General features: G+C 33.2%; 1 protein-coding gene across 3 annotated transcripts; it reads left to right on the top strand.

The window, feature by feature from the left end:
* Window positions 1-1,709: 1,709 nt before the first annotated feature.
* Window positions 1,710-26,427, top strand: LOC120152837 (sucrose transport protein SUC2-like). 3 transcript variants are annotated; one of them, XM_039164960.1, is made up of 7 exons: window positions 3,096-4,348; window positions 5,006-5,069; window positions 5,188-5,231; window positions 5,320-5,496; window positions 7,036-7,043; window positions 14,531-14,537; window positions 26,417-26,427. In XM_039164960.1, exons 1-4 carry the CDS (start codon window positions 3,143-3,145, stop codon window positions 5,488-5,490), a joined length of 1,485 nt encoding a protein of 494 aa, XP_039020891.1. In that variant the 5' UTR covers window positions 3,096-3,142; the 3' UTR covers window positions 5,491-5,496; window positions 7,036-7,043; window positions 14,531-14,537; window positions 26,417-26,427. The 3 variants fall into 3 exon arrangements, with proteins under 3 accessions (XP_039020890.1, XP_039020891.1, XP_039020889.1); XM_039164959.1 differs by lacking the exons at window positions 7,036-7,043; window positions 14,531-14,537; window positions 26,417-26,427 and adding an exon at window positions 1,710-1,863 and having other exon boundaries at window positions 3,119-4,348; window positions 5,320-5,783; XM_039164958.1 differs by lacking the exons at window positions 7,036-7,043; window positions 14,531-14,537; window positions 26,417-26,427 and having other exon boundaries at window positions 5,320-5,783.

Raw genomic sequence — 26,427 nt, 5'->3', positions numbered from 1 at the left:
TATATTTTTTTTGAAAGAGATATTGGTACTCATATACTTATTTGAGCATATGTATCTCTAATTACGGATAGTATTTAACTCAAAATTATTGAATTTTGACATGGCTTGACCTAAATGGGTAGTTTCTTTTTCTTTTTCATTTTTTTTAAATAATGTTTGGGTCAAATTTTGGTCGGACTCGGGTCGAATTTTATATAAGATAAGATTGGGTCATGTTTGGTTCAGGTTGAGGGTAAAAAACCTCCTAACTGATATGGGATAATAGTGTATTTTTTCATATAAATTTATGGCTAATTACTATAATACTCCATCTCTATTTATTTTTTTAACTATGTCCTTATTTTTTGTGGGGTTGGGTCGTATCGAGTTTAAATTAAAAAACTTGGGTTAACTCAAATTCAGATAAAAGAAATATGCTCTTTGAGTATGATTGGATAAAGAGTATATGTCTTTTGAGTTGGATTGAATTGACAAAAAATCTGACCCAACCTGATCCGATGTCATCTCTATCCGAAATTCATAAATATGTGGGTGTAATGCGATGAAAATCTCTATCCGGCACTCAACTGCGAATAAACGAGTAAAAGAGGGGGTAATACAACTGAAAAAGAAAAACCAAGATTCCTTCTCTTTCACACTAAGAAAGGCATAACATACAGAGACAGACAATGAATGTGAATAATAACTCTTTGGAACATGTCTCATTTGTCTTTCATTTATTACTCAAAACCCTGACATTATTGCAAAATTTGAAAGATATATGAAATATTTAATGCCATGAACAAATATTCCTTTTTCTTTATCCTTATTATTATTGTTGCATTATGGAACCAAATTTTCCCTTGTGGAAGCTAAAAGCCAATTCTATTGCAATAAATGGGAAATTAGAAGAACAGAATAAAAAACATAGCATAGGACAAAAACAGCAGAAAACAAAACAATTACAACCAAGCAATTTGCACGATCTATCTTTTGCCGCCTACTTGTCTTTCGTATCTTATTGGCTTAGGTAAGTAATTGTCGACTGAGTATTCAATCTAATCGAGAGAAAATAAAAAGATTAGTTAATTTCACTATCATTTTATCATTTAAAATTTTCAATCTTTCGTTATTCAAATTTTTATAAATTTAAGCTTAATTTAAATTTAAAATTCATATTAAAAATTATTTTAATTTGAATAATTCAACTTATATATTTTTTTAAAATTAAAAAAATAGTTTTTTAATGGAGTGAAAATTTTCCACCCCTAATTAAATGGACCGATCAATAAGATATTTAATGCATTAAAAGAAAATCTATTTAGAGGATATATATATATATCCTTTTTATCTTTATCTTTTTTTATATTTTTCACTTGTAAGACTAGTGAGTCTCTTTTTTGCCTCATGAGTTCTGTAAATATTCTTCTTTATGAAAACATAAAAAGAAAAGGAAAAAATGTAAAAGAATCTCCTACCGGAAGAATTTCATTGCTTTAATAATATGATGTATATCTAAAATAATAATATTCATGCAGATAAGCATATATTTTTTTTTCTTTCCTACCAAACAATATTTTTATAAATAATAATCTAAAGTCAGCTTGTATTATTGAACTATCCATTTCACGGTCCCCATTCAATTTCTTTAATAAATATTTACAATGAAACCAAGCCCTATATAAATAGATACACTGATTCTTTCTTTTTCTGCATTCTGAACACAGCTTAGTTCTCAACACTTAGCCCCCCCCTTTCCAAAACCCCCAACCCCCGGGGTCACATAAAACCTCAGGAAATCAATTGTTTTCACCAAAAGAGAGTTTGGAAGAAATTAAAGTGGTGACAGATCCATAAATATTTAGCTCTACCGGGAAAAAGCTGGTAAGTTTTTTTGTTCAAATGAGGAAACTATTGTTTACTAAGCAATGGCGGATCCATAATTTTTTTAGAGTACGTATATATATGTATTAATAATAAAAACAATCGTATAAGATATGCACAAATAAAATTTCAGAATGAACACCTTGAGTCAAATGAATAACTAATATAGAAAAATTCGAGTTACATGCCCACCCTGACTTATACACGCATTAGCCACTGTTACTAAGTGTTTTTGGTTTCATGTATATTATTAATTAAATTTTGTCGATAAATAAATGTTTCAAATATTATATAATATAGTTTTAAATGTATAGTATATAACACTGAGAAGGTGTATTAAGCAACAGTTGTGTATTATTTATTAATACGTATTTAATTTTTTAAACAATTTATACGATATATATTATATTTAAATACTTTTTATTTATAAATTAAAAAAATTAAATGTACAAATATATTTATTTTATAGATTTTATATATTGTATGAATAATAATATTAACTAAATAAATATTATATTAATTTAATCACATGAGAATATTGAAGTTAAGCATAAGGTTGACGTGTAAGATCTAGGGAATCGTTACGATTGGGAATTCAAACATGTAATCTGCTACTCTTCTAACTTTTTTCATACACTTGGAAAGTGTTCCATTTTATCCACATGAATTTTACTTCTTAAAATTTAGGGTAAAATATACAAATAGTTCCATGATAGTAGAATATTACTTTATTAAGTTATTCGACTATTAAAATTTATAAAATGAACAATTGAGTATTCATTATATTTCAAACTCATAATTTTTTATTAAAAATTTGAAAGTATTCTGAGCTGAACGTTAATATATTAACTGTGATATGATAAAATATGATCATAAAATCTCAAACGACTGTTATATCTTTGTTATCACGTTAACATCCAACTTAGCCAACTGTTATTTTTTAACGAAAAAGAATGCGTTTGGAACATAATAAATAGTATTGTGACCATTTTGCAATTGTTAATAATCAAGAGACTTAATAAAGTAATGTTATATAATCGGAGGACCATTTTGTAAGTTTTAATAGTCGAGAGACTTAATAAAATAATACTTTATAGTTGGAGTACCATTTGTAAAATTTATCCTAAAATTTAATAATGTAAAATATAAAAAAATAACAATTAATATAATAAATAAAATTCTTTTGTCAATTCAAAAGAATTTTTGAGCTTATTTTTTATATGTATTATTAACACAAAGCATTCCTGTTTTACAGATAAAAAAAACATTGGCAAGCAGAATGGAAAACGGAGTTATCAACCCGCCAGCTCCAAGCTCGATTAGGAAAATCATCACTGTTGCTTCCATTGCCGCCGGCATCCAATTCGGGTGGGCTTTGCAGTTGTCTCTTTTAACTCCATACGTCCAGACCCTCGGTGTGCCCCATACATGGGCTGCTTTCATATGGCTCTGCGGTCCCATCTCCGGTCTTCTCGTTCAACCCATTGTTGGATACAACAGTGACCGTTGCACCTCTCGGTTCGGTCGACGCCGACCCTTTATCCTTGCTGGAGCCGCCTCGGTATCCATCGCCGTTTTCCTCATCGGCTTCGCCAAAGACATAGGTCACCATGCAGGCGATTCCTTGGAGAAACCGACTAAACCCAGAGCCGTCGCTATATTCGTCATTGGGTTTTGGATCCTCGACGTCGCTAACAACATGTTGCAGGGTCCGTGCCGAGCTCTACTCGCCGACTTATCGGCTAACGACCACAAAAAAATGAGAACAGCCAACGGTTGGTTCTCGTTTTTCATGGCGGTCGGCAACGTGTTGGGATACGCCGCCGGTTCTTACCCCCACCTTTACAAGATCTTCCCTTTCACGAAAACAATAGCGTGCGATATCTACTGTGCTAACCTCAAATCGTGCTTCACGATCGACATCGTAATCCTCATTCTAGTCACGGTGACCGCCGTCACGACCGTGAAGGAATCTCCGTTCACTAAGCAAGTCGACGAGGACGAGACGAAACAGGCCTCTCCCTTCGTGGGCGAGATCGTTTCGGCTTTCAAGAGCCTGAAGAAGCCAATGTGGATATTGTTGCTCGTGACTTGCCTTAACTGGATAGCCTGGTTCCCATTCTTATTGTTCGACACTGATTGGATGGGGACCGAGGTCTACGGAGGCAAAGTGAAAGGCAACGTACACGAAGTCAAGATCTACGGCGACGGTGTTCGAGCGGGCTCGTTCGGGTTGATGATAAATTCCATCGTCTTGGGGTTGACGTCGCTGGTTCTGGAGCCGGTGGGGCGGTTGATCGGCGGGGTAAAGAACGTGTGGGCGATCGTCAACTTCATCTTGTGCGCGTGCTTGGCGTCGACGGTGTTCATCACCAAGGTTGCCGAGGCATGGCGACAACACGCTGGGCCCGTACTTGCCCATCCTCCAGCTAATGTTCAAGGATCTGCGTTGGCTGTATTCGGAATTTTGGGCATTCCACTTGCGGTTAGTCCAATCATCTCTTTTGTTTCTAAGCATAACTGTTTTATGCCTGATCCTTTATTTAATGGTATAAGTCCATGCACGGTCGTCAATTAAGTATCCGATGCCGTCTATTAATAGACTAGTAGGGTAGCCCTGTCGTGTTTATAAACAGTTCTACTCTTTCAAGTGATATTTTGACATTATTTTAACGTGACATGGCTCAGGAAAATGATGCATCCTACCAATTGAATCCACCGGGGTTGACCCTTGTGGCTTAGGGACAATTTCGTAGTATGGGTTTTAAATAACGATTTTGAAAAATGCAGTAAAAATACTTTTAAAAGTAATTTTTTGTAATTTAAAATTTAACTTTTTAGAGTTGTTATTAAAAAAGTGATTTTGAAAAGATAAAATATTTATTTTAAGATTATGTTGTAAATAAAAATTAAATAATTGAATTCAAAAATATAATTTCACCCCAAAAGTGATTTTTCAAAATAAAAACTAAAAAATTGAACTTTTGAGGTTTTTTTAAAAATCACTTTTCAAAATAATGATTTTAAATCAATTTTTAAGTGTTTGAAATTAGTGGAAAAAAAGTGATTTTCAAAATAATTGAGCCATTGTATATGTTGAAAAGTCTTTAGCAATAACGACAACTCTTGTCTTTTTATGCAGGTAACATACAGTATTCCATTCGCTCTGGCATCCATCTATTGCTCTTCTTCTGGTGGTGGTCAAGGTAAAGTATTATTAACTTTATACATACATAAATACGTACGTACATGCATGCATATGCATATGCATATGCATAATATATATCCGTCCACTGATTCAATGAAATTTTGTGAACGTGGCAGGTCTTTCCCTAGGAGTGCTAAACATGTCTATAGTTATCCCACAGGTGAAAAACATGTCTCTCTACGTATAAATTTGAATGCACGATTATGAACACTTGAAAACTGATTTGATTTGCATGTATGAAATTGCAGATGTTTATATCGGTAATTAGTGGGCCGTTGGACGATGCGTTTGGGGGAGGCAACTTGCCTGCGTTTGTGTTCGGGTCAATAGCGGCGGCCGTCAGTGCGTTGCTGGCCATACTGGCGTTGCCCAACCCGCCAAAACAAGTATCCCTTTCGCCAGGGATGGGTGGCCACTAATAAATAAAAGATCTTACCATCTGCATGCATGCGCCGCCATGTTTTTAAGTTTATAATTTGCTTTGGTGTAGCCTTTTTCACATAATACTTGCTTCTTCTGATTCAATGCAATCATGGCTCGTCCCCATGCCTCCTTATGTATTGTTTTTAAGTTCTAACATATAGGCAAAGTTTGCAGGAAACAAAAAAAACCCTTTTAGTTTCCTGTCAAGGTTGTAATCTAAGCTTTGTATTTTCGTAAATGAGACTTTTGAGCAGTCAAAAAGTTGGAAACAACTATTGAGTTATGTTTGCCTTCTTCACAATTTCTATAGCACTCCTAAATCCGAATCCCAAATCCATTTAAAAATGAATTTGAATAAAAATAGATAATATAACGATAAATACCGATTAAATTGATAAAGGATTAAAATTACATTAGAAGAAATTTAAACCTTTTCATGTTGAATATACCGTAGAATGGATGAATGATCCATTCATTACTTCATTATATGAAAAATGTATTTGTTTCATAAAATATAATAATTAAATAAAAGAAAATTTATTAAAAAGATTGATAAAAAGAACGAGGGTTCGGAAGGGTCTCCTCCGAATGAAAGAATTCAGACTTCCATTCTTCAATTTCAATTGTTTTTGTTTGTTCTCCTTTCACCATTATGTTAGTGGAGATTTTGAGAGAATCAAACTAAAAAAAAAAAAAATTGAGTGCATGCTTGATTTGAAATCTTGGTAAATCCATGTTTATAGTTCAAGCTCGGTAACGAAGGAACATTGGAAATTGTGTAAATTGTGTTATTAAGCAAGGTAGAAATTTAAAACCCTAAATTTCCATCTTTGAGTTTAGAAAATGTTTTTTATTAAATAATGATACAGTTAATTGCATCATATATTCTCAAACTACGACCCTTATTTTAAATTAATCCTTAAACTTTTAAATATTTCAATTTCATCTTCAAACTATATCCCCCCTTCTAAATTAGTCCTTAAACTTTTGAACATTCAAATTTCATCCCCAAACTATGAATCTCATTATAAATTGTTCCCTAAACTTTTAGATCTTTCAATGTCATCCCTAAATTCATCCAAATATGTAATCCATCTCAACCATAGTTTAACCTATATATATTTTGTTCAAACATAGAATAATATAACTTGCCTAATGATTTTATTAACAAGAGATGTGATTAGTATATACAAATAATTTTGGATAGAATTGAATAATTAAAAAGTTTGGGGAATTTAGAATGAAGATCACAACTTGGGGGATGAAAATGAGATGTTTAAAAGCTTGAGGACTAATTTAGAATGACAGTCATAGTTTAAGGATGAAATTAAAATATTTAAAAGTTTAGAGACTAATTTAGAATGATATGTTGTTCGGATTTGAATTATTATATTTTGATATAATAAATATTTGTAAAATTGTTTTTGGATTTAATTATATCTTTCCATAATTGTTCAAAGTCCAAACAAACGTGAAAATTTCATTTTAAATGATTTCCACCAACAACCTGTTGGTCTAGTGGGATGAGACACTAGATCTTTTATGTAATGTCAGGAATTTGAACCCTTGATGTTTGTGAACGAAGCAAATTGAGTTGGGAGGGTTGCCCCTGCCCCTGCCCCTGCAATACCCAATCTGGATTAGTCCATCAATAGATCAGATACCAGTGATTAATTTAAAAATGATTTTCAACTTGGTTAAACTTTTTAAAAATCAACTAAATTTATTTTTATACTTCAAATTCAATTTTTTTAGGATTTTTAATCGAAAAGATAAATCTCTTATCAAAAGAATTTTTAACCGAAAGGATGCAAAAATATGAATGCTAAAAATAAAGTACTGAAATTTAAATTACTAACAAATAAATTACAGTAAGTAAAGGGCACTGAAATGTAAAAAGGAATGCAGGGTGTCAAAATAAAAAATACAGAAAATAAAGGTACTAAAATGTAAATAAATGAAATAAAGGTGCTAATAAAAAACAAAGAAAATTAAAGTGCTGAAATAAAAATTACAGAAAAGTAAATGGGGAAAATATAAATATCAGAAAATATAAATATAAATTAATCTAAAAATTAAAGGACAAGAAGTAAATAATATGAAATAAAAGGAAAATATAAATGCATGAATTAAGGATTGAAATATAAAGCGCATAAAAATAACAGGACATTAAATAAAAAGGTAAAAAATGCACATAATTGAAAGTAAGGTCTAAAATGAAAAGAAACAAAAATAAATACTATAATTTTAAAAATGAAATAAATTTAAATAAATTAAAATCAAAGGAGTGAGACCCTTTACAACAAGCAGCCTAGGGTGTGTTTGGTTGGGGGAATGTGAGATTCTCATGGGAATGGAATTCACATTTCCCTGTTTGGTTGGTCGGGAATGTCATTCCCAGTAATCTTACATTACCAGTAGTAGATTTTTTGGGTATGTTATCGGGAATGTCATTACCTCCATTTCCTTAGGTATTGTTGGATTACCGGCATTTTGGACTAAAATGCCCTTAATTTTTTTTTCTTTAAAAAATATCCTTATTCTGTCATTGAATAATAAAAATTCGACGAAGGTTTACAGATTTATCCTTAAACTATTTTATATTTACAAAACAAATCTATAATTAAAATTTTATATGAAGTTTAGGGGTTAAAATAAAATTTTACCTTTTCATTAAACCTTTTTATATTCTCAATTTTGTTAAAAAAAATTATATAAATTTTATGAATTTAATTTTTTTAAAGAAAATATATAAATATTTTCCAACTTGTTAAAAAAACAAATATATAATAAGGATAATTTGGTCAAATATACATTCCAATAATCTTTTATTCCTTTAACCAAACACGATAATCTTACATTTTTGCTAAACCAACCAAACACAAAATACAACATTCCAAGTAATCCTATTCCCTAATAATCTTTTATTCTCACTGGTAATCTTACATTCCGTGAACCAAACGCACCAAAGTCTCCATGTTGACCTCTATGGGGTTCTCTTAGTGGATAGAGTTGGAGAACCCAAAAGACCTTCTACATGCCCCGAAACGAGAATAGGTAAGCTCTAAAAATAATCCCCTAAACAAAACAACAAAAAATGAACTACCTTTGTCGACAGGGCTTTCCTCTCCTTCCTCGATTTTTGCTTTTTCCCCTTCCCATTCATCTTTTTTTATTCGAATCTCTCTCTGTTTTTCTCTCTTAAAAACAAAAAAGTCCTCTATGAATATCTCATTCCTTTGTTTTTCTCTAACCGAAAAGCCTCCCCCTAAATAATCATTTAATGTATGGGTTTTGTAGGTGGCCGACGAGACTATTCTCTCCTATTTACATGTGTCGTATGTAGGGGTGTGCAAATTCAGATATCGAATCCGATCTAATCTAAAATTTTTGATACCTAAAATATTGATTCATATCCGATCCGAAAAATTGGATATACAAATTTTTGGATCGGATATCTGAATATTCAAATTTAAATTTAAAATTTAATTTGATTAAAAATAATTAATTTTTTTGAATTAATATAACTTATTTTGTACTTCTAATATATATATATATATATATATATATATATATATATATAATTACTCACACATAATTCATAATTTTTATTGAGTTAGAGTTTTAATGTGTTAGTGGATTATTCGTTTATTAGGCTAAAGATATCTAAAATCTAAAAACCCAATCTTTTTCGGATTTTCGAATAATCTGAAATTGAAATTATCTAATCAGAATTCGATCTGATTATTCAAAAAAAATTCAGATATCCAATCCAAATTATCCGAAAATAAAAAAAAAGATCGGATATCCGAGTTTTCGGATCAGATCACTAGATCAATAGATTGAAGAGATCATATCAAATCTTTTTGCACACTCCTAGTCATACCAATGATGAAGGCCCTGACTCTAAGGCGTGTTAAGGCCGATTGTGTGCATCGATAACGTAACAATCAATGCATTAAGTGCTTCAAATATTGAGGGATTTACCTCATTTGTGAGATCAACTTGGAAGCTCGTCGGTGACTTGAGGTCGCAACTTGACATTCGGCTGTAGCTGGAAGCTTGTTGGTCAACTGGAAATGACATATAACTAAAAACCCTTAGAAATTAGGGTTATTCTATACCATTGGATAACCACTAGATCCAATGATTGAGATGACTGATAGCTTAGGGTTTTTAGAAACCCTAAAGTTTAGGTTTTGAGTTGATTGGCTACATGTGCGCTTGGTTTAGTTTGAAATTATTCTCGCTCGATCAACCCCTAGTCATGCACTTGGCCTTGCAAAAGATAAAATTCTCATTAGTTAGTGCATCACAAGATTTTTTTCTTTTCATTATTTTCATATTTTTTTTCCATTTTTAACAACTAAAAATATTAAATTTGATATAGACGATTAATTACTCTATACGAGGAAGTCAGACTGAGGACGACATTGTTACTTCTTTTAAGGATGTCTAGTTGATTTTTTTATAAGAATATCATACCCTAAGGTTTTCTTATATATGACCCATATGACTTATCATCTTGCTTGAAAGTCTGAAAGATGGACCGAATTAGTTAATAAATAAGAAATCTTTAGAAAACTTTGTAACGATCAAATAGGTTGACCCACTGCATTGCGACTTTTGGGAAAGTTGAATTGAGGTTGATTTGCTTTACTATTCTTTAGGAAGATCAAATATGAAAAAAAAAGAATATGCTTCACTACTCTTCAGGAAGACCAGATCTAAATTTTTTATTCACTCCACTGCTCTTTAGGTAAAGTTGAATTTATGCTAATTTGCTTCATTGCTCTTCAAGAAGACCAAGTATGAGAAAAATGATCCGCTTCACTTCTCTTCAAGAAGACTATATCTAAATTTTTTTGATTCACTCGACTACTCTTTAGGGGAAATTGAATCGAACATTATTTGCTTCACTGCTCTGCAAGAAGACCAAATTTGAAAAAAATGATATGCTTCACTGCTCCTTAGAGAAACCAATTCTAAAAAACATTGATTCACTTTGCTCATTTTCAGGGAAACTTGAACCAAGGTTAGGAAGACCAAATATGCAAAAATGATATACTTCACTAATCTTAAAGAAGATCAGATCTAGAAATTAGAAATTAACTCACTTCATTACCATACTAGCAAAGTTGGATATGAAAATTGAAAATTGATCTACTCCACTACTCTCCAGGAAAGTTGGATTTGTAAAAATTGTAATTTTCTTTCTAAGATTTCTAACTTGTTAGGATACCTGAAAGTTTAAACTATTATGTTCAAAAGGCTTACTGATGGTCTGAAGTTCTTAATAATTTACTAGGAAAGAAAATTTGAAAATCGTTTTCTTACATTTAAAAAATTTCCTTTTCTAAAAATGGGAAACTTTGAAAATCAATTTCTCATTTTTCCATAAATATATTTAAAAACATTATGCTCAAAGATCTTATAGATGACCATAAGGACTTAACATTATGCTCGAAAGACTAATAGATGACTCGAAGGATTTGATTATCATGCTCGAATGACTTATTGATAACCATAAGGATTTATTAATTTTGAAAATAACATATCATATAAGAAACTTTGAAAATCACTTTCTTACTTTTCAAAATTTTCAAATTTTGAATATATTAAATGAGAAACTTTGAAAATCACTTTCTCATTTTTCACAAATATCATTAAAATTTCTTGCTTGAAGGTCATATGGACGACCCAAATGAATTCATATTATGTTTGAAATATTGATAGATGACTCGAATAATTTAATCATCATGCTCGAAAGACTTAATGATAGCTTCAAGGACCTACTAAAGCCAGAAATCTTTGGAAGTTAATTTTCACTTCTTTAAAAAATCATTTAAAAACATCATAGAGATTGGGTAACATACCACACTTCAAAACCACAACTCTTTCGTAGATTAAGCTTCTCCATTCTTGAGGTTCTGTCACTCTGAATATGATTTCCTCTATTTTTTAGGTTTTCAAAATTTTATCTTTCATTGAAAGATATGTAAAAATTTTGCATCTAGGTTTGAAATTATGAATACAATTACATTGAATGTGTCTATTATCAATGTAATGCATCATTTTTATACAAGTGATACCCTCATGGGTGTCGACATGCCAACCATTTGTCTTCTTCCATATTCAAAGCAAAGACTTCAGTCATCCTTTAAAGAGGATTCTCTTATTGAACCTACCCAATATCAGTGTGGTAGCCTTGGGTTCTCACAGTAGTTGAGTATATAATCTTAATGCCTATTCTATCTCTAAGCTCATTTGCTCCGTCAGAGTAATTGCTTCGATTTTTTACTTCAAATTGATGCATACTTACTCGCATGATTTTAATATTTTCAACATGAGATCAATTTAGTTTTGAAGGTAACCTTCACTTCTTTTTTCTCTTATCTCTCACTATCAAAGCAACGATATTCCTTCTCGTTGTAATGGATTTCATGGTCTTTTATGCTAGTCATGTTCATCATTGATACATCATCGCAATCAGAGTCTTTAATAGTGCTCACTTTGTATATATTCTTTACACCTCTGAATGGTTCATTATTGCATGAATGCTAAGATTCTACCTCTTTGAATGGTCTCTTCCTTCTACCACATTTGACACCAAACCCAAACTCTCATCTTGAGTTACCAAAAGTTTCATAAATTTTTTTCTTTCTTCCTCTTTAATTCAATAGTTTAACAACAAGTGGTTTTTCTTTACGAAATTTTGTACCCAAATTGGGCATATGTCTTGGTCCTTGTGGATCTTTTGAACATTTTTGCCAACTTCAAATGCAAACAGGTATTCTCCTATTTTGCCCAATTTTTTCTTCTTGCCCCACTTCTTTATTTTGGGCTTTTGAGGCAGAGCGAGTATCATCAAGTTCAAGGACCTTTTTTTTACTCCCAAGAAAGATTTCCATATTTGAAAATGTATTTCTTCTTTTTGTTTCATTTTTCAAAATTTGAAAAAAGTTAGATGAAGAAATTTTGTAAAACAAAAATGGTGCCCTTACTTTAGGCTCACAATTAAAACAAATCATAAAACATGAGTCCATTGAACACCAAATAAATTAATTTCTTTTTTAATCCTTCAAAAATTATATTGACAAGTATCAATATTAATGATGATTTCAAGGTATATGTTAATTTTGGAAGATATTGTGTTTCGGGTTGGCTTATTTGGTCAAAATATAACACTTTTGATTCTTTGATGCTCATTGACTTGATGAAGTAGTCATTGTGTTTATTTTTTTTTAGAAATCTTAATTGATTTTAGGCTCTTACAATTGCTTATAGTATGTATTGATACAATTCCAAAAAAGAATAAGTTCGAGATTGTTAAGTTAACTGACGTAATTCAAGTAGATAATCAAAAAATGGTAAACTTGGGTTCGTTATTTTGCATAGTGGTTTCGAACCCCCTGGAATTAGTAACCTTGGCATAACTTTGTCATACAATATCAAGTTTAGTCGTTATTTTTTACATTCTTATATTTGAAAGAACTTTTGATTAAACATATATAGTCAATAAAATGTTTCAAATGATCTCTTAAACTTTTTTTAATTTATAATGTAGTACAAATGCTTTGGACCTATAGTATGATCGTAAATGGAATCGAATAAGAACAAAACACTATAAAAAGTGTTCCTTTATATCCTTGGATCAAACTTATGGCTGAAATATTTAGATTAAAATTATAAAGAGTGAGAAAATTACTAAAATGTCCTTACAAGGTTAAAATGACTATATAGCCCTCATAAGTAATAATGAATGAAATTGTAATATCCTAAATCCCGGGTTAGTAGTTCGAGTTAACTCGTGACCCGTTATTAGGGCCCAAATGACTTATTAAGATAGCTGGACCGAGATTAAGTTAGATTCCAGCTTGAATTGGGCCCAAGTGGTAAGAGGTTGGGATAAGTTTATTAAGAATTATAAGGATAAGGACCTAAAGTGTAATTTACCCTTTTACAAATAAGAAGCTTACCCCCTAATTTTCTAAGATATTATCATGAACCACTCCCTTATCTTCTGCACCAAACACTCTTCATCTTCTCCCCATTTCTTCTCTCTTCCAAGTGAATCCAAGATTTGAGCTTTAAGGATTTCAACATTTAGTTGAGTTTATCTAAAGTAAGGAAATTATTCTCCAACTCAAGAGATTCATTTCAAGCCCCATATGTTAAGTTTTAAGCTTGAACCAAAAATGTGTTTTTAAGGGAGTTTATGAAAATAAGGATTCTAGCTTTTGTTTAGGGTAGGATAAATTGTAAGAAATATTTTTAGACTCCCAATAGTCTCATAAATAAGCTAGTAAGATAATCTTTTTGTGTATTAGTGAAAGAGGTTGGAGAAGGGTCCAAAGCAAGGGGAATAAAAAGTTGTGACTTGGGTGGTTTAAGGAGTTTTCTTCAGCCAATCCATCAAGGTAACACCCTTATAACCTTCTTATGACAATTATAAGCATTACCATGCATTTATGTATCTTACATTAGCTTTGAAGGATTTAATATAATGTTCATGGTAGATTTTAAGTTTATGTGTTTTTAAGCTATATTATGCCTCTTTATGACTCTAATAAGTGTAAATAAATTACTAATAATGTTTGAAGACCTCCTTAGGGTAATAAAAAGGGTCAGAAAGGTTTGAAATTGCCCAAATAGGATATTTTCGGGTGTCAGTATCGATACTGGAAGAATAAGTATCTATACTATTCATAAGCAAGGCAAAAATATGAAGAATTATAAGTAGGAGTATTGATATTCATTCGTAGAGTATCTATATTGCAAGCCCGATTTTGATACCTTAAGAAAATATCTCGACACTGAAATTCCAAAATAGTCGAGTATCGATACTCCCCATAGGGGTATCGATACTACCCTTTTTCTCAAGGTCAATTTCAAGCTTTTGGTATCGATACTCCTGAGTCAGTATCGATACTGATAAGTCAGTATCGATACTACCTCTTTTTCAAAGATAATAAATTATGGGAATTTTAGAATCATGGTTGAGGTACCCAAACCAGTCTTTAATCCTTCAATAAGACATCAAGTGAGAACAATATTAACAAGTTAAATTTTACTTAAAAACCCTAAAATTTAAGGATTCATAAGACTTGACTTGTATGATACCTACTTTTGTACGCATGTTTTAGTTAGCATACTCATATGCTAGCAAGTATGATTAATAATGTTTAAGTATGTTTTAGCAAGATCAATAGAGAATGCATGTATTTATATTTGGTTGTTAGTGTGGCACTGAGCTTAGGATCAAGAGCATTCTTGGAGGAGCCTGTGTATTGTAAATGAACCTGTGTATTGTTGGGTCAAGATGAAATGTTGAATATTTTGTAAACTTAAATTCAAGTTATTGTGGGGGCTCTCGAATTTGTAAAAAAAAGAACAAGTATTTTGAAGTACACTTTTATATATGTTAAGTTATGGATTTTATGCAAATAAATACGATGTTTTAAAGAAAAATTTTGGTTAGCCACTTTGGTGATCCATGTGACGTCATAGTCCGTCAATCTTTGTGTCATACTGGATTAGGATGTTACAAAAATGATTTATGATAATTAGAAAAAAATAATTTTTCATGAGTAAGAAACGATGAAATTACCCATATGATTAAGAAAATGACTAATGTATCCATGTGAGTAAGATAATGACCAAATTGTCTTCTTAGAGCCAAAAATCAAACTATACTTAATTGTTAAAATGGTTAAATAATACAAGTTTCTAAAATGCTTTTACTGTTGGGACCGTCAACACACCTAAGGCGCAGCGGAAACAAAAATGTGTTGGTCTCACCTGCGATCCAAGTACGTTAAATCCGAAACTGGGAGGAAGAGATACAATTACTTACAGTGGGTTCCTTAAAAATCAACAAATACAACAATGACTAAGAAATCACGAACAATTCAAATCCTAGCCTCCACGAAAATTCATCTCGGCCTCTACTTAGTTCACCCAGTTGAATAGTTGTTAAAAGCAAAACCTTTTCTAAAAGGGTTCTAGGAATTTCGGGGGTTTTCAAAAGACATAAAAACAACTTCTAGGCCAATATATCCCTTATATATGTGTCGCCCTAGCTATTAGGACTTTTAAATATTCTGAATTTAATTGGGAGTATAATTAATTTAATTATATTATTAAATCCGGTATTCTTGTGCAATTATAATTACTCACACACACACACACACACACACACACACACACACACACACATATATATATATATATATATATATATATATATATATATATATATATATATATATTATATATATATTAATATTAAATACACAATTTATTCATGTACAATCAAATTGGACATATGTGACACATTTATGAGTTGCTCTCTTTACAACTATTGGGTGCGACCCTGTAGGTTCTTGTAACGTTAGTAGTAATAATTAGAACTATTCTAATATTAAAAACAATGAGTGACATCTAGTAATATGTCATTGTTACCTAAGTTACGGGATGTCATGATTTGACATAACATGTCCGTGACTAACTCTTTTAATGTATTATATCCTTTTGTCCTTTATATCTAGAATAGGCACATGTATTGGAACAATCACACTTGTGTAGCTCATGTATTATTTATTGATAACTAGAGTAGACTATAATAAATGAATAATTTGTGATATATCATATCAACTTATTCGAGCATGGCCATGCATTTCTTGTCTCACGCAATCAAGTGGCTTGTTATATATTTTCCTATTATGTAGGAAGGACGAATCCTATCTCGATCACTCACACCCCGCTACATATATAGTGATATGTTTAATGTAAATCTTTATAGTGCAATCAGTTATGGAGCACACTTAACTTTATAAAAACATACGACAATATATGTTGAGCTTGTAATGATATAAAGTCTAAGGATTATACATATATTTATCACTATGAGCAATATCGTTACCATCACATAATAATCCAAGACATATGCTCATAGTAGGTCAATCCAATATATTGCTCTCTGATAATATATTCATGTATTAATTTTGACATCTATATGTCAATGACAACTCTTTGTCATCAATCAATACCATGTTAGTCTTAAGCGTATTATTACTGTCCATGCCCATAATAATACTTGACTAAGGATCTTTTAATAATAATCACATTAATATACGGACTTTATTATATGTTAGATTATTCGATGCACAGAAATACAATAAAAGAACATAACGGTAATGCCTTTATTTGATAAATATTGAAAATAAAACGTATCAATACAATCATCATATGATTGATCTTTGGGCATACTATAACAATCTCCAACTAGCACTAAGACCAATCACTCACAAATTTAATACCAAGTGACTCAATGTGACGATCATGCTTCTGTAGTGACAGAGGCTTCGTCAAGGAATCAATAATGTTACTATCAGTGTGTACTCTTCATATCTCCACATCTCCTCGATCTATGATCTCTAGAATGAGATGGAAACAGCTACAAATATGTTTAGATCATTGATGAGATTTTGGTTCCTTTGCTTGTGCAATGGCTCCATTGTTATCACAATAGAGTTCTACAGCATCTGATATATACTATGGATAACCCCTAGTTCAGATATACACTTCTTGATCCAAACAACATCTTTTGCTGCTTTACTGGCTGCAGTATACTTAACATCTGTTGTAGAATCAACTACTGTGTCTTCCTTTGAACTTTTCTAGCTCACAACACCTCTTTTAAGACAAAACAAAAAACCTGATTACGATCGAGACTCATATTTTCAGTTTGAAACCTGACATCAGTATAACCTTTTACACTAATCTCTTCTTCGCCTCCATAGACAAAAAATGTATCCTTAGTTCCTCTCAACTACTTAAGGATATTTTTAACTGCAACCCATTGATTATCACCAAGGTTTCCCTAACATCGACTCATCATGCTCAAAGCATATGATACATCTGGTCGAGTACATATCATGGCATACATGATAGAACCAATAGACGAAGCATATGGAATCTTACTTATTCGTTCCCTCTTTTATGGGGTTGTAGAACAAATTTCCTCGAAAGAGAAACACCATGTCTCATAAGCAAGAATCATTTATTGGATTTTCCATACTAAACCTTTCCAGCACTTTGTCTATATATATACTTTGACTCAAACCTAGAAGTATTATAGATTTATCTCAATAGATCTTAACTCCTAAGATATACGATACTTCACCCAAATCTTTCATAGGAAAGAAACTACTTAACCAAGTCTTAACAAGCTGTAAAGTAGGTATATCATTTCCTAGGATGAGTATGTCATCTACATACAAGATTAGGAAAGCAACTATGCTCCCACTATTCTTCTTATAAACATAAGGTTCATCTTCATTTCTAATAAAACCAAATTCTTTGATTGCATCATTAAAACAATGATTCCAACTTTAAGAAGCTTGCTTTAGTCCATAAATAGACCTTTGTAGCTTGCAAACCTTTCCAACATTTCCTGGAGCGACAAAACCTTTTGGTTGTGTCATATACACATCCTCTTCGAATTTACATTAATGAAAGCGGTTTTGACGTCCATTTGCCATATTTCATAATCATGGAATACGACTATTATTAGCAAAATCCAAATGGATTTAAACATAGTTATAGGAGAAAAGGTTTCGTCATAGTGTACACCATGAACTTGTCGAAAACCTTTAGCGACTAATCACCCCTTGTATGTATGTACATTACAATCCATGTCAGCTTTCTTCTTGAAAATCCATTTACATCCTATAGGTTTGACCCCTTGAGGTGGTTCAACTAAGACCATACTTGGTTTACTGACATGTAATCCATCTCAGATCTCATGGCCTCAAGCTAATTCTTAGATTCTAGGCCCGACACTACTTCCTGATAAGTTCTAGGCTCATCTTGATCCATAAGAAGAAAGTCTCCATGTGTGGTAATTAGAAATCCATATATCTCAGGTACATACGTTCTCTTGTACAACTTGTGAAACATGCTTAACCTCGGGTTCATCGATTTGTTGTTCTTGAACTTCTCTAATTTCAACATTTCTACTCTTCCCTTTCTTTGAGGGAAATTCTCTTTCGAGAAAGACTCTCGTTCGAGCAATAAACACTTTGTTCTTGTTAGGGTTAAAGAAATAATACCCCTTAGTTTCTTTAGGATATCCAACAAATATTCACTTATGAGATTTAGGTTCAAGCTTTATAGACATGTGATATTTGATATAAGTTTTACAACCCTAAATCTTCATAAAAGATATACTAGGACACTTCCCAGTCCATATATCATATGGTATCTTTTCAATCGATTTAGATGGAACACAATTTAGTGTGAAAGAGGTTGTTTCAAGTGAATGTCCAAAAAAAAGTCGAAAGATCACTATGACTTATCATTGATCCAATCATGTATAGCAATGTTCGATTCCTCCTCTTGGAAACTCCAGTCTGCTGTGGTGTACCAGGTGGCGTAAGTTGTGAGACAATCCTACATTCTTTTAGGAGCTCATCAAGCTCTATGCTCAAGTATTCTCCACCTTGATCCGATCGAAGTGCCTTAATACTTGATAACTCTGTAAAAAGACTATGTTTTCTATCTTTTTGCTTAAGTTATTGTGTGTCTAAAACCCATTGTCATAGCATTTTAGTTACATTTAGTTTCATTTAGGTCATATTTGTATGTGGTGGATAAGTTTTCCCTAGGTAAGATTTATTTGGCTTAACTGATGCAGCTGAGGAAGAAGGTTCTTTGTTGTCTGTGTTGATGAATGAAATAACTAAGAAAAAATTTATTTGTGTAGACAAAAACTATTTCCCAGGGCTAAAGGAACATAAGAAGACGACAGTGAGGAACATATTTTTCTTGCCGAGACAATATTTATCTTACAGATCTGACGTGTCTCTACAACTGCTGAAGTCATTTTCCTAGCTTTATCCTCAAATGCAATCACGCCCTTTAATAAAATTGACCACTTACAGCCGCCTTTCTATTTGAAACATGTTAAAGTTAATGAGGGTATTTTGGGAATTTCCAAGGACATAAAACCCTAGAAATTCCAACTATAAATACCTCATTATAGTCGTCCAAAGTACACACTCAAGGAGAGGATTTACCCTAGGCTTGGAGTAAGCGGTTGCATCACCTTATTTTCCACCGTTCACCCACTCGACCGTCCTTGGTCTCCTCCATGGCCGAACTTCACCGGAGCAGTGGCTAGGTCATCGAGAGAGGCTGCCCGCTAGAGCTGGCGTGGTGGTGGTCATAATGTCACGAAAGAGCAATGTTTGGGAGTGTTTCTTCATTTTTTCTTAATTTCCAATTCATTTAAAGGACTTGTACTTATTGTTTAACTATTGGATGATATTTTCCGCACCATGAACTACTTTACTTGGTGTATGTTATTGTTTTGATGAAACACTATTTGGATGTTATTGAATGAAGAAGTTTGTTTATGCTTAATGTTGTTTTGTTCATTATTTTAATATTTTACCTTGACACTATAAGAGCCTTTGAGAGATTGCCTGGTGCCTCAGCAAAACACTCCTAGACTTTGTAAGAGCTTTCGAGATATTTCCATTCTTCTAGGAATAGATGCCTAATATCAAGAGAATTAGGAAAGATCTACGTGAACAATGGGACTGACCTGGGATAGTGAGGTTCTAATATGCCTTAGAGATAAGGAGAGGGGTTCATTCAACTAAAAAGGGCATCTACTTGAGTAGGATAGGCAACAATTGTAGTTTACGCTGAGGGGTATTGCCACAACAATAGTTTGACAAACCAAGGGTTGTAGTTCACGTCGAGTAGTATTACTATAGCAACCGTTTTTGAATACTCTAGTAATCCTATCGGCCAATTTAAGCATAGGATACTAAGTCATTCTAGACATAGAATAACTTCTCACCATAGTAAAACTAACCTAAGTGTCCCTAAGAACTCTGATTGTGTGAGGTTTTTCTGAATATATCGAACTCAACACTTTTATTTGCCTTAACAAATTTTATTTGTTTACTTTTGCACATTTTCCTTGCCTCGACCAAACTTTTCTGTACACCATACTTCACAATATTTCTTGCCTAGACAGTAATTTCCCATTTATATATTTCCTCTAATACTAATTGTTTTGTGTTTCGATAAAAAATTTCAGCACTAGCTCGTGACACCTAGTTCTAGCTATAACAAAACATCAATAATTCCCACAAATCCCTGAGGAGACGATAAATCTACTTACTACTATATTACTTGCATAGATTTAGTTGCCTTAGCACAGATTTACAAGCGATCAAGTTTTTGGCGCCATTACCGGGGATTGGAAACTTGAGGAATTTTGATAATTTCAGGCATAACAAATTTTTATTTATTGTCACACTTTCTTTATTTAATTTAACTCATTTATTTTCTTATTTTCTTTTGAAGGTTTTTGTCGTTGGATGACCCTGAGATCTGCTGGTAAACCATTCGAACCTGAGATTGAATAGTCATTCAGACAAAGATGACGTAACCAACGTGCCAGAGACTATATGAATCGACAACAATATCAAGCTGACTATAATATAGAAGATCAGTTAGATCCCGATGTCGCGACAAATGATCTTCCCAGAAATGTTGCAAGACCACGGGTAATATGAGGTCACTTAAATATGATTCTTGAAGAATCGTGGCACCTGATATACAGACAACCCATTTTGAGCTTAAATCGATGATGTTCAATATACTAAATTCCATCGATCAATTTGGTGGCTCGCCTAATGAGGATGCTAGACATCATGTCTGTGCTTTTCTTGAAATACGTGATTCGTTCAGGCAACAAGGAGTGCATGAAGATGTGCTGAAGCTTAAACTGTTCCCCTACTCTCTACGTGACAGAGCAAGAGTTTGGCTTAGTGGCGTCCCTTCTGGATCAATGGAGTCTTGGGCTGACTTATGCAAAAGTTTTTTGCTTCGCTACAACCCACACAACATGAACACCCAACTTCGCAATGATATTGCAAGTTTTCGCCAAGACGATGATGAATCTTTGTACGAGTGTTGGGATAGAAAAATACATGCTTCGTAAGTGTACTAACCACAGATTCCACGATTGGACTCAAGTTGTGATGTTTTAAAACGATGTCAATGCACCTACTCACATGATGTTAGATGCGCCAGCAAATGACACTTTGTTCGACAAATCACTAGGGGAAGCCTTTGATATCCTCGATCGGAAATGACTATCAATTCCCATCTACAAGGCTTGGAACCGGCAAAAGAATATATGGGGTGTATGAACTTGACAGTAAGGATTCATTTTCTGCCCAACTTTATGATATAACTAACATGCTTAAAACTTTACAGCGTTCTAGTAAGGTGAAAGAAGTATCTAACTTACCATGCATTTTCTACCGAGGAAACCATCATGAAAGTGAATACACATAAAACCAAGATTCTATTAATTTCGTGGGTAACTTTAATAGAAGTAACAACAATAACCCGTACTCCAATACATACAATCCTAGATGGCGACAACATCCACATTTTTCGTGGGGTAATCAAGGGAATAATAATAACAATTATGCAGGAAATTTTAACATGCCATATCAAAACATTTCTCAACACTGAAGTTTGTAACATCAAAAAATGCCATGACAAGGTAATAATAAACGTATCACATCTCCTTTAAATTCTAACTCTCTAGAAGCTCAACTGTAGGAATTTATGGCATCGACAAAAGATTTCATGGCTTCAACAAAGACCTTGATACATGAACACTCATCAATAATCAAGAATCAAGGAACTCTGTTGCAAAGCTAAAAAACTCTATTAGAAAGCCATAGCTCATCATTGAGGGCATTAGAGAATCAAGTGGGATAAATTATCACAACATTACATTCGCGCCCACAAGGAAGTCACCTTAGCGACATTCGGGTCACTAAGCCTTATGGAAAGGAGCAATGCATTATGCTCACCTTGAGGAGTAGTACTCATATTAATCTTGAGGATAAGTTTTGGGGAGAGAAACTATAAAATTTTAACCAAGGTACCACACATGAAGAACCTTAAGATCAAGCTGAGATTGCGAAACAAGTAGAGCTAGCTAAGGAGAATAAAAGAAATAAGAGTTCGACAAGTCATCACACTAATGGTAAAAAATTATTTGCCAAGGAAAAAGTTGCTTCACGACCTGTAGTAGATGAAATTAGACCTCCACCACCTTTCCCTTAGTGGTTGAAGAAGAATAATGATGAGATACAGTTTAGAAAGTTTGTTGATGTCCTTGATCAGTTTGCATATAAATGTTTCATTACTTGAAGCCATTGAGTAGATGCCTTCCCATGCCAAATTGTTGAAGGACATTGTCAAAAAGAAGAGAAAAGTGGAAAGAATAGAAACTGTTGTCACGGTAACATAATATTGTTTGACAATGAGTAAATTTTCGCCGAAGTAAAAAGATCCTGGCATCATTGTTATACCATGTTCCATCGGTGATTGATATGTTGGAAGAGATCTTTGTGACTTGGGGTCAACCATAAATCTGATGCCTAAGTCCATATTTTTTTAATCTTGTAATGGGTAATGCCCGACCAACCACTGTGGTTTTACAATTGGCTGACCGATCACACGTTCGTCCGGATGGCAAAATTGAATATGTGATTGTTAAAGTGGACAAGTTTATCTTTCCTACTGATTTCCTCATTCTAGACTGTGAAGCCGATGAAAAGGCACCTATTATTCTTGGATGTCCATACTTAGCTACAAAGCCTATTCTAATAGATTTAAGAAGGGAGAGTTCATGATGAGGGTAGCTGATCAAAGCATCACGATCAATGTGTTCTCCACTCTTAAATAAATTGATAATTATGAAGAATGCCATTACATTTAAGATGATAACACATTGGAGGATGATGGAACATAAAATTCTGGAAAAGGAAACTTTTTACATCTTGACGAGTATTATAAATTTTGCCAAGACAAAATTCTCCGACAGGAAGAGTGTAATATTTTTACAATCTGAGGAACACAATACTTGTTTCCAAGGAGAATTTTTTTTGAATGTAGCATACACAAATATTTTCCAAGGCAAAAGTTTCTTGATTGAAGCAGATAATAGACATACTGAAAGAAGAGAAAGTACGAAGTCTGAAGACAATTCATTGGATGAAGAACAATATTGTTTACTTCAAGCTAAACCATGTATGAGATTCGAACCTGTTGATTTCAATGAATTTATTCATCTAAAACCTTCAATACAATATTCACATACCTTAGAACTTAAACCGTTGCCATTACATTTGAAATACGATTATTTAGGTAGTGATGAGACTTTACTAGTTATAATTTTTGATAGTCTAACCCCCGAGCAAGAGGGAAGTGTGTTGAATGTTTTATCATAGAACAAAAAAGCTCTCAGATGGACCATGACAGACTTAAAAGGAATCATCCCTACAATTTGCCTGCATAAGATCCAGTTAGAAGACAACCATTTCAATTTTGTGGAACTACAAAGGAGACTTAACCCGATAATGAAAAAAGTGGCGATGAAGGAAATCATAAAATAGCTTGATGCTAGGGTGATCTATCCCATATCCGATAGTTCATGGGTTAGTCCATTTCAATGCGTGCCAAATAAGAGTGGCATGACTGTGGTTAAGATGAGAATGATGAGCTTTTGACTACAATAATTGTCACGGGCTGGAAGATATGCATGGATTACATGACACTCAACAAGGCAACGAAGAAAGATCACTTCTCTCTCCCTTTCATCGATCAAATGCTTGATCAGTTAGCAGGCAAGGCATTTTACTATTTCCTTGATGGATATTCTGGATACAATCAGATCACCATATCACCTTAAGATCAGGAGAAGACCACCTTCACATGCTCGTATGGTACCTATGCCTTTAGAAGAATATCGTTCGGAATATGTAATGCTTCGACAACTTTTCAGAGGTGTATGATGGCCATTTTCTTAAATATGGTTGAAGACTTCATGGAAATATTTATGGATGGCTTCTCATTCTCGAGTGATGAGTTTGACCGATGCCTCGACAATTTATCTAAAGTGCTTAAGCGATGCGATGAGTCCAACCTTGTGTTAAATTGGGAGAAATGTCACTTCATGGTGACTGAATGAATTGTGTTGGGACACAAAATTTCTTCCCAAGGCATCAAAGTTGATAAAGGCAAAATGGAAGTAATTGAGAATTTACCTCCATCCACTACTATGAAGGGCATACAAAGTTTCCTAGGGCATGCAGGATTCTACAAGTTATTTATCAAAGATTATTCAAAGATTTCAAAGCCTTTGTGCTTGCTGCTTCAACAAAATCAATTGTTCATGTTCAATGATGAAGGCCTCAACGCGTTCACTAATATGAAGAAAAACTTACCTCGACACCAATTATTGTTCCACCTGACAGAAATGCCCCTTTTGAGCTAATGTGCGATGCAAGTGACTATGCTGTAGGGATAGTGCTAGGGTAAAGAAAAAGTAAAATCTTCCATGTTATCTATTATGCTAGTTTTACCCTTAATTATTCACAACTTAATTATACCACCACTGAAAAAGAATTGCTTGTCGTGGTATTTGCTTTTGATAAGTTTAGACCATATCTTATAGGAACTAAGGTTATCGTACACACTGATCACTCTGTCATTAAATACTTAGTTAATAAAAAATAAAAAAAGCATAGGCTTATTACATGGATATTGTTATTGCTAGAATTAGATTTAGAGGTAAATGATAGGAAAGGTACTAAAAACCAAGTAGCATATCAGTTGTTCAGGCTACAGAACAAAAACATTTTCCATGACATGAAGGATATTCAGGAGGATTTCCTTGACAAGAAAATTTTATTTTCCATGGCTGTGCCATGGTACGCTGACATAGTTAACTTTCTTGTTAGTGGTATTATGCCTCCATATTTATCTACCCAGAGCAGAAAAAAAATTCAGACATGATGTACGCCACTATTACTGGGATGAACCATTTCTATTCAAGCAATGTGACGACCAAATAATCCACAGGTGTATCCTTGAAGAAAAACATAAGGAGATTTTATTTCATTTTCTATACATCCCCGTGTGGAGGACACTTTGGTGGGATGAGGACTGCTACAAAGGTCCTTCAATCCGGCTTCTACTGGCCCACCTTGTTCAAGGATATGCATGACTTCTATGAGTCATATGATTGTTGTGAGCTCACTGAGAGCATACCTAAGAGAAATGAGATACCATGGCTAAACAATTTGGAAGTTGAGCTCTTCGATGTATGGGGGATCGATTTTATAGGATATTTTCCCTCATCCTTTGGTGATCTGTACATACTCTTGGTGGTAGATTATGTTTCCAAATGGGTTGTAGCCGTGGCTACACGTCGTAATGACTCCAAGACTATGTTGAAATTCTTACACAAAAATATATTCACACTTTTTGGAGCACCACGAGCAACTATTAGCGATGAAAGTACTTACTTTGACAACAAATTAATTGCCACGACACTGAAAAGATACAAGGTACGTCATAGAACTGCTACGACATACCATCCTGAGACTAATGGGCAAGTTAAGGTTTCGAATCATGAGATCAAACAGATGCTTGAGAGAGTGGTCAACCCAAAATGCAAAGATTGGTCATCAAAGCTCAATAAGGCATTGTGGGCCTACTGAACATCACTCAAAACACCAATCGGAATGTCACCATTCAAGCTAGTATATGGAAAGATGTGCTATTTGCCCGTGAAATTAGAACACAAATCATTTTGGGCCATAAAGAAACTCAATATGGATGCACAACTTGATGGAGAAAGAAGATTGTTGGACCTGAATGAAATGGATGAATTTAGAGCTCAGGTGTATGAAAATGCCCACCTCTATAAGGAAAATGTGAAAAGATGGCATGGTAGAAAAATTTTGCCTAGGAAATTTCTTCTTAGAAAACAAGTATTGCTCTACAATTCAAGACTCAAGCTATTCTCAGGCAAGCTGAAA

The sequence above is a fragment of the Hibiscus syriacus genome, unplaced genomic scaffold, assembly GCF_006381635.1.
Source record: "Hibiscus syriacus cultivar Baekdansim isolate YM2019G1 unplaced genomic scaffold, ASM638163v2 tig00111095_pilon, whole genome shotgun sequence".
NCBI classification, from domain to species: domain Eukaryota; kingdom Viridiplantae; phylum Streptophyta; class Magnoliopsida; order Malvales; family Malvaceae; genus Hibiscus; species Hibiscus syriacus.
The sequence above is the reverse complement of the archived record's forward strand: the minus strand, read 5'-3'. Positions and strand labels throughout refer to the sequence as shown.